General features: G+C 53.9%; 3 protein-coding genes across 3 annotated transcripts; 2 read left to right on the top strand and 1 right to left on the bottom strand.

Moving 5' to 3' along the window:
- Positions 1-1,868: 1,868 nt before the first annotated feature.
- On the bottom strand, positions 1,869-2,378 carry LOC122384983 (carbonic anhydrase 12-like). The gene has a single exon (XM_043372867.1). The coding sequence runs from the start codon at positions 2,376-2,378 to the stop codon at positions 1,869-1,871; it is 510 nt and encodes a 169-aa protein (XP_043228802.1).
- A 588-nt stretch (positions 2,379-2,966) lies between these two features.
- Positions 2,967-6,266, top strand: LOC122384975. Its single transcript, XM_043372846.1, has 2 exons — positions 2,967-3,405; positions 3,928-6,266. Exons 1-2 carry the CDS (start codon positions 3,105-3,107, stop codon positions 5,103-5,105), a joined length of 1,479 nt encoding a protein of 492 aa, XP_043228781.1. The 5' UTR covers positions 2,967-3,104; the 3' UTR covers positions 5,106-6,266.
- An 814-nt stretch (positions 6,267-7,080) lies between these two features.
- LOC122384977 lies at positions 7,081-8,291 on the top strand. The gene is made up of 2 exons (XM_043372853.1): positions 7,081-7,319; positions 7,806-8,291. Exon 2 carries the CDS (start codon positions 7,823-7,825, stop codon positions 8,204-8,206), a length of 384 nt encoding a protein of 127 aa, XP_043228788.1. The 5' UTR covers positions 7,081-7,319; positions 7,806-7,822; the 3' UTR covers positions 8,207-8,291.
- Positions 8,292-8,843: the final 552 nt, after the last annotated feature.

Here is an 8,843-nt window from a genome sequence, read left to right as displayed (position 1 = left end):
GTGGATACAGCTGTGAAATTTCGGCGCAGGTGAATACCTTCTAGTTACTGGCTCCTGAATGTGTTTGCGACTTATATCTAGTTATGTGAGTTTTTTATCGAAGAAAATATTTATATCCATAGTACAGTCCACAGCAAAAGTAATGTGCGGTTTCAGTCATGGGTATGTTCTGTTTCTGAAGCTTAGGAACGATTAGCCTGACTACAATGAAAGTTTGAATGTAGCTTACATGTATCGTCACCCTTGACGCTGCAACTCTATCTATTGACGTCTTCTTTTCGATCACCCCGTATTAAAAAATCGCCAGTCAAAGCCATCCGTAGCGATTGGTAAAACCGCACAATGCACATTACTTTAGCGGTGGGCTGTACCTACCAACTACGCACTCCACCGGAAGATAATGGCCTCCATGATGTGAACGGCCTTGACGTGAACCTAACATGCGTTGTCATTGCTAAAGCAGGTCAAAAAAGACATTTGCTTTACAATGAGCGCCGGATTTCGCACGAATTATGTGAACTGTCAGTTGTAGGTATAACTCGTACGATAAGGTCATGCAAATGTCAAAGTCATGGTGCACACTGCACACGTACCTAATTGATGCCCGTCATTTGGACTATTACATAACCGAATGCGGAAGCATTTTGATTAGATGAATTTGCTGGCGCAGCTTTCTACAAATCTTGCATATCGGAGACCTTTTTTACCACGGGCATCCCCGAACCGCTGTTGTTTCTTAGCTCCCTGCACATTTGGTGCAGCTGGGCATGCGTGTGAGGAAGCTGCCCGCTCTGATTGTGTTGGGTGTCCTTTATGTTCATGGTCTAAAATCGACACCGGCTGCTTATAATTCAAACGAATCTCAATTTCATTTGGAGCTTGAGATATCCGATTTTGCATATGAAATCGTACAGTATGACTTATGAGTTTGACTTATTCAAACTAAGGCCTTAAAAGGTGTTGTTCGCTAGACTTTTCTCATAGCGGCAGACGCGTTCTCAAACAAAGAGCGACACCCACGTCAAACACAGCGACACTTGCGTCTGTTCAGAGGTCGATGCATGATCCGACTGAGCTCTACTAATCCCTTAACAGTGGCAGATGCGTCATCGGACCAAAGATGCGCTGTGGTGCTCCTATGGAGAGGTGATAGTGACAGACGTCAACGGCACATCGGGGAACATCCGTTGGGACTCGCCTTATCTTCACCCGGGATCCTACTCTCGTCAAGGAGCTGGTTAAAGAAGATAGCCTCGAAGTGGCTGATTGCAGTGACAGGCAACTGATGTGTTTTATCTAGTTCAAGTGTATTATCGCTGTATGATACATAGGGGCATTCAAGCAGTAACTTTAAATGCGTGCACGGCAGATATCATTTTTCACTCAGTGCAATTGTAATGGTAAATATATGGTCGGTGACAAGAGGGCAGTGAAATGAGTGACAAATGGCAAATACTCATGTCAATGCCGCCGCACTGCAGTATGGCGAACGGCGTCAGTTTATCGGCACGATAGCCAATTCCTGAGAAAGCTGCGATCGTACTTGCACAAAGCCCGGTTCCCCAGTTTGTGAAGCTTCCTCCAGTTGTTCTGGATTGTCTCCGTTCCGGCAGCGTTAGCTCTCAGGCTAGTGCGCAGCTGCTGCAGGAACGGGACTTCTACTGAGACTGGGTGGTCGTGTACTATCCAGGTGACGGCCGGACTGCACGGCGGGGTCGTCAGGCTGCCGTGGTAGCTGAAGAAGGTCCTCAGGGCGACTCGCAGCGGTCTCCGCAGCGGTCGCAGGTCGACCTGTCTGGTGACGGAGCTGCCCAGCTGCGACAGCTGCGGCAGGTCGCCGTCCAGACCCAGCGTCGGCAGGGACAGACTCAGCGCCGGGTGTCGACGTGCGCCAGCGCCGCCGACACGTTGCCGTACTGTTGGTTGAAGAAGACAAAGTGCGCCTCGGCCTGCTCGAAGGCGCCGTTCATCTTGTGCTCGGAGCCGCGGCCGCCGGCCGGGTCGTTCCAGTGTAGGTGCAGGTTGTCCAGGATGTACCGGCTGCTAAGGAGACCCGATCTGCTGCCCTTCAGCTGAACGGCCGGCTGGCCAGAGTCGTTTTCCAGCGTCACACTCAGTGTGCGGCCCGTGTTCGTCGCCGTCAGTCGTCCAGCTTTGAGACGTTTGGCGAACCTCACTCGCGGCCCTCTACCATAATACCAGAATCGGTCCTCTGTCGGCCTCAACTCCACTGGTGACTGCTGGTCTCCGCCGCACTGCGGGAACTCCTTCCACCACTTATCCTGCGCCCAGTACTTCCAACTGGGTTCCACGGGCGCGGCTCGGGCCGGCAGAGCCACCGACACCAGTACTGTCAGAGACAGGCAGAGCCGCGGCATGGTGCTGAGGGACGACTGTCGGCGGGCGGGTCGGACCCCACTTTATCCGACCAGCGGACGTGTCAGTGTGGGCGAGGACGGGTGAAGAGCTGTCACATTACGTTTATGGGCAGCGTGTACTGGCGTGGACGGCAGGCCGGTCCGCTGTTCAGGTGTCCCTATCGATTATTTCCGTGATACAACCTCTGCCATTAAACGAAGTCATTGCAATAATTTTTCATCAGCTACAGCCTACACATTTTCGAACAGTTGGTAGTATTTAGTAACAGTTGGCCTTCTCAGCGGTACGTACGTTTGAAAATTGTCTCAGTTCCGTAGCGTGTTTACCCCGCCTGTTTGCGTGCTCTGGGAGCGTCGCTCATCACTCGCTCTACATCCGGGAGGTGGGCGCCAGCCGTCTAGATAGGCCGCCAGCGCTGCAATCAGCGGGCAGCTATCTTTATAAGCCATCTCGCCTGTCGCGGATATGCAGAAGATAGCGCTCGATCGCGGTGCGTCATGCGTGTATCGTCGAACGGCCCTGTCGCGCACACCCACTCAGGACTCGTGACGTTTGCGCCCGTCACTCAAATGAAAGTGTGTTTGGTTCAGCGTTGTTCTCGGATCTATGAAAGTGAGATCAATTCGAGGTTATGTTGGAAAGGTCTAACGTGCACGTCAAAACCTCGTCCCCCATGTCCTGTTCCCTCGGCAGCCCCCCCCCCCCCTCGCCCGCTGACCGCTGACATGCCGCAGCCGCCTGCTGACAGCGACTCTGTCACCGCTGACCCCTCGCCACCCCTCCTCCGCCCACCGGGATGCGATTCCGCTCATCGCGACGCTCAGATTATCATCATCGAGATCACGTGTGGCCTAGCGCTATCGAGCTCCGCCACGATAGCGTTCGGCGCGGCTCGGCCCGCTCGAGCGGCCGCTCCACAGGTGCCTGGGACGCGTCCCGCCGCAGCCATGGAGCACCGCCGCGTCACCATGTCGCCGCTGGTGATGGTGATGATGGTGGGATTGGTGGTGCCGTTCACCAATGCAGGTCAGTGCCCGGGATGATCTGTCGTGATGAGCGATAGTGTGAAACTTTGTCCAAGTGTGACCAGGTGTGAGGTCCATTGTGTGCTCCCGATCCTGACCCTATGGCTACCATTAACCTCCCGGATCATATAGGCATGCTTCTTTTTCGTGCTTCACTGTGAGGCTGTGTGTAAGCGCATTCATGACTTTTCTAACACTGCTGGAAAAGCTATGCAAGTAGGTACAACTGTTGGCTGTTCATTCGTTGTATGTCAGAGGAAACTCCATATCTGAAATGTCCCTCTTGGCTACCCAGTGTCTTACGTTTAGATTGATACGCCTTGCTGCTAGCAAGAGGCAAGAGTATCCCTTACACTATTGAAGTCCATTATATTGTTGTTTGTCGAAACCTGTGTTGGTCTGTCAAATATGTCAGTGGTAGTCTGTAGTTTTGTTATTTGTACCAATGTCTTCATGTACTGTCGGCGCCGAAAGTCAATGATCATCACTCTCCACTAACAACTATCTTGCATGTTTCCCTCAGCGGCGGCGGTGATGGCGACTCCGCTCGGCGCTACAGACTACCAAGCCGAAATCCTGGATCAGGTCAACATCATGGACCAGCTACTCAGCAACATGACTATCGAGCTGAGCAAAGCGACCCCAGATCCGACCGGGGCGCCACCGGACGAGGAGACGGAACCGGACGGGCCGGACAATCTGAAGCTAGACCACCCCATGGACACGCTGGAGCTCCTGCCGCACGGCAAGGCGTTCGACAAACGGAGCGCGCAGTGGCTTCCCGAGCTGCCCAAAACCCTGAACCTGCAGAGAGAAGAAAACCTCCAGTCGGAGACGAACGCGTGTCACAAGAACGACGTCAGCACGACCCTGAACGGTTCAGTTGCTGTGCTTGACCGTGTCTCTGCTAGAGAGTTCACCCCAGATGTCCTGGCCGACATGAAAGCACAGAATGATGCACTGGACACGTTCTTCACTAAATGTTCGCTGAGCGCTATGGACTACGCGGAAGCCCAGGAACTGCTCGGTTCCGTGGCAGCGACGGAGACGCACGTGACTGCGGCTAAGGCGGCGGCCACACCGGCCGAGGTGGGCCTAGAGGTTGGCTCTGCCTTCATGGTGGTGCTCATCACTCTCAGCTGCCTGATGGCGGTCGCCGCGATGGTCGGCCTGGCCGTGGTGGGCTACCGTTACGCCACCGTCACGGCCCGTCCCTCTGCGCGCCCCACCAAGGGCGGCGGCGGACCGACCATCCCGGCGGACAGGGTGCGCCCGGACGCCGGTCGGCCGAACCCGGCCTATGAGCCGGCCGACCCGCCCGGCAGTCTGCACCAGGCGCGCAACGAGCGCTGGCGACAGGACGGCGAGGTGACGCCGCACCGGCCGGCCGCTTCAAAGTCCACCTGGGGCCGCATCTGGGGCGGCGTGGTGCGCGACTACCAGCGTGCGCGCGACTCGTACGCCGAGCCGCGCCGCGCCTCGCCTCCGCCGCGCCGCGCCTCGCCTCCTCCGCGCCGAGCCTCGCCCCCTCCTCGCCGAGCCTCGCCGCCACCGCGCCGGGCCTCGCCCCCTCCTCGCCGAGCCTCGCCGCCACCGCGCCGCTACTCGCCGCCGCCGCAGCCGGAGAGTGGCGACAACTGGGCATACGGACCGTCCGGGCGCAACAAGTCGACCGACTCTCCGTTCGCCTCAGCCTGGTAGGAGTTCAGATCGATGTTCCATGTGTTCGGATGCTCTGTGGAGTTGTTACTCTGAGCTCCAGTTTGGGACAGGTCTGCTGCCCAGTGCGTGAGCGGCGCATGTAGCAGCTTGATGGACTGCCTGGGCTCAGGACAGGAGTAATACCAGTGTAATCTGGCAGGTCTCAGTGAGACTGGATGCGAGGATATCGAAGGCGATGTGAGGACTCAGGCGACGGTATATGGTGAAACGTGCTGGCTCACACTTCCAAGAAGGCAAGGATAGCAATATATGGAAGACTGTGCTTCGCCACTCCACGAAATTTTCAGCGGCACGACGTCTCTTGTGATTTGTGAGCGGTAATTTACTTCATAATGAGGATTCACGATGGGTGTGCAAGAATTTGTGTTCTAAAATTCCATCGCCGGTGTAGGTATATAGAGAGTTGACACTGCATATTTAAATGCCTAAGGCATGTGTAGCTTCTAGGATTGCATGTGGGTGACGATACCAGTCTATTGGCTCTTGGTGATAGACCTTCCAAGTAACTACGTAAGTTCAACTTTTGGCCGAAAATTAATTCCTTAATTTGTTAATTGCCGAGCACTTGAAGTATTTTCTCAACTGTTGCCTAGAAATATCATTGCTATTGTTTATTTTTCTTCTTGTTCTTGCTTTTCACCGCTTACTGGAGATTTTTATTAGTATTTGTATGCTGCCGCGAACGTGCATATTGCGCTACAGCGAAATGAATGCATACAAATGAGATTCTGTGAAATGTATATGTTAGTACGATTGAAAGCTCATCTTTTTTCAATTAATTAATGTTCCTGAATGAAGTCCTCGTTAAAACCCTCAGCTGGTGTGGCAGACAGCATCTGTGTTAGCTGGTGACAAATCCGAGTTCTATCAGATACGTGCGATCCGAAACATCCCGGCAGGGGGCGAGCCTCGGCAAGCCAGCCAATGGCGGCCCATGGTTGGCGATAGAGTACAGTAAATCAGACGTTGACTCTCCTCTCCTGTTTATAGCAGCGCTGCCAACCTACCCATGGTTGGAGCGGAACCTATTGTAATTGCGTAGGTAGACGTGACAAATCATGTGAAGATAAAGGTCTGTGTCCGTACCCCTGCGCGTATGGCGCTCTGACCACATTTTACCAAAATATATGAGGACCCTGATTATGTTTGATGAAGTTGGGATTTGTATGCTGGTCGAGACTTTATACCTTGTCTGGTTTATTCGCATTTCTCAGGCATCAGCTGCGGATTGTAAAACCTTTGCCTGCGCTGGGAAGCGCGTATCTTATCTACTCTGATTGGCATTGACGTAGTGTGGCCGAGCACTGATAGTAGTCCGATGAGATAAGGGTGTATCCGTGAAACTGTATTCGGATTTGGGAGACACTGACTGCCATGTGTCAATGAGAACGGCCGAGAAAAGACGCGAGCGGCTCATAGCCGCACTTAACTTTTACGTATGTCTTTATGACTTGTCAACGCCATACTGAAATTCACCTTTTGATCCTACCGGTAGAGTGACGCTGTCAGATGTACCGGAGGGTGACCGATATATCGGCCTGATTGGTTGTAAAAAGATGACACGTTTTCCGATAACCAGGTACGATCGTATTCTCAAACTTAGCTTTGGCGACCATCGGCATAACATCGCGAAAAAGGCTGTTCCCAGATCCTGGGTCGGTCACTGGTCTAGTGAAGTTTGAGTTAGGTACTGACGTCCAGTCATTTGCTTGTAATCTAAACAATTCAATCTTATGACATTTCTTCTTTACTGCTACCTAAGAAACAAAACTTTGAAAATGCTTGATAGCCTATCCAACATCGCAAACCGCTTGCCGATGCGAAGCCTAAGAACCAAGCCTATGTGCGGGATGTTTTCACAATTCCAAGTTGCCACTCAGCTCCCCTCGTCATCAAAACACTACATTCTTTCATCATTTGTTAATGACCGACTAGCTGAGTTTTCTCAGCTCGATGCATCCGTGCTTGCCGCTACAGCCCCGCCCTGCCCAGTGATTACCGAGGCGGCAGCGGGAGGTGCCTGTCTGGGAACTGTCACCTGGCCACTGTGACACGCAGCGTCGCTATCTCAGCTCGCCAGTGGCCAGTTCCCAGCGGCCTCACCTCCTCAAATGTGGCGCTGCCCACGGTGAGGTCGACACTAAGCAGTCTGAACCGCCCCGGAGCCGACCTCCGCCCGTCGCCGCACCACAGGTGAGCGCTCTGCGATTACCTGTCTGCGTTTGGAGGGTAAACGAAGGCAGGCCGGTCGGCTTTTGAAAACTTCTGGAGGACAGAGATCCGATATACGGATTATAGGATTAGCTGTAGGGTGGCCTGACGAGTGACGACGGCGACGGATGTGGTGTCGACGGTTCATTTATGGTGGTGCCCTCAAAATCGTGAGCCAATATTTCATCCAGCGCTTATTCTATATGATTCTTGGGGTGTCATGTTGAATGTTCTGATCCAAATTGTCTGTTCTTTTCCTACTCGACAGTGACTGTAGCATTGGATGCCATCTAACGTCGTTCTGCTGGCAGTGACATCTACAGCGATCTCGTATCGTCCCGTAGCTCGCCAAGTCACGCCCTCTGTGTGCCCTGTGTGACCTCTGCTGATTTGTGTGACCTCTGTCGCCCTGTGTGACCTCTGTCGCCCTGTATGACCTCTCTGTGACCTGTGTGCTGTTCTCTGCAGAACCTCCGTCCGCCGATATGAAGGTGACTCTGCTGCTGGTGGCGCTGATGGTGGCCTCTGCCGCGGCCGTGCCGGCGGCCTCCCAGCTCCAGGGCGTGCCGCCCATCATCGACGACCTGATCGCGCTGCTCATGTCCGTCATCGAGCACATCTACGAGTGGATCGTGGCGCACCTGTTGGGCGGCCAGCCGGCGCCGCTGGGCCGCGCCGAGCTGCGCGCCGCGCTGGCGCAGCAGGCGCCGCAGCTGCTGGCGCGCCTGCAGCAGCAGCTGGCCGTCAGCCGCGCCCAGCTGGCCGAGCTGCTGCGCGAGGCCGAGCAGGCGCTGGCGCGCGGCCAGGCGCCGCCGCCGCAGCTGCTCGGAGCTGTCACCGGCCTCCTCGCCGACGCACTGGCCGCCTGAGCTGCTCTCGACTGCACCTGCCTCCTTTAATGATATTTCGCCATCGACTGCTGTTTCAACGTGTCCAATAAATTTATATAAACTTTCCCAAGCTATGCTCGACTTTGACCAATGGTGCGGTTATAGGTATATCACGGTTCATTACAATTTCCATATGACTGGCTCCGAAACGTTACGAGGGTAATGCGTTGTAACTTGTAAGGTATTGCCTTATCACTCGGGGCAGCTGAATTTATGCAACGCTGCGTGACACATGGTTACAGCTTGAAACTATGCATGATGTGCAGCCATAACGGAGATCTACCCAAGAGCATAGAACTCCGATCTGTCGTCGTCCTGATGCCGCTAGCTGCTACTCCTGGCCGCTGCGTTTAAAGTTCGACCGATCACCTGCCTGATAGCGGCAACTGGAGAGCGAGCCCTAAACTGATGTCCGAAAGGCCCTCTGCCCCGTTCCGTACCCGAAGGTTGAGACTTTTGACTTTTCAATAGGAAAAATCCCTATTCTTTAGAATTGTGATTTGCTATTGAAAATATTACTGATTACTGATTAGTTCGTTCAAACCGATATTTTTTTCGTTCCACCCTCTTCCGTGCACAAACGTACACATAATAGTCATAGTGGCCCATAATGCCC

This window comes from Amphibalanus amphitrite, unplaced genomic scaffold, assembly GCF_019059575.1.
Source record: "Amphibalanus amphitrite isolate SeventyFive unplaced genomic scaffold, NRLGWU_Aamphi_draft 000205F_arrow, whole genome shotgun sequence".
NCBI lineage: Eukaryota > Metazoa > Arthropoda > Thecostraca > Balanomorpha > Balanidae > Amphibalanus > Amphibalanus amphitrite.
This window is presented reverse-complemented; position numbering and strand designations above follow the sequence as displayed.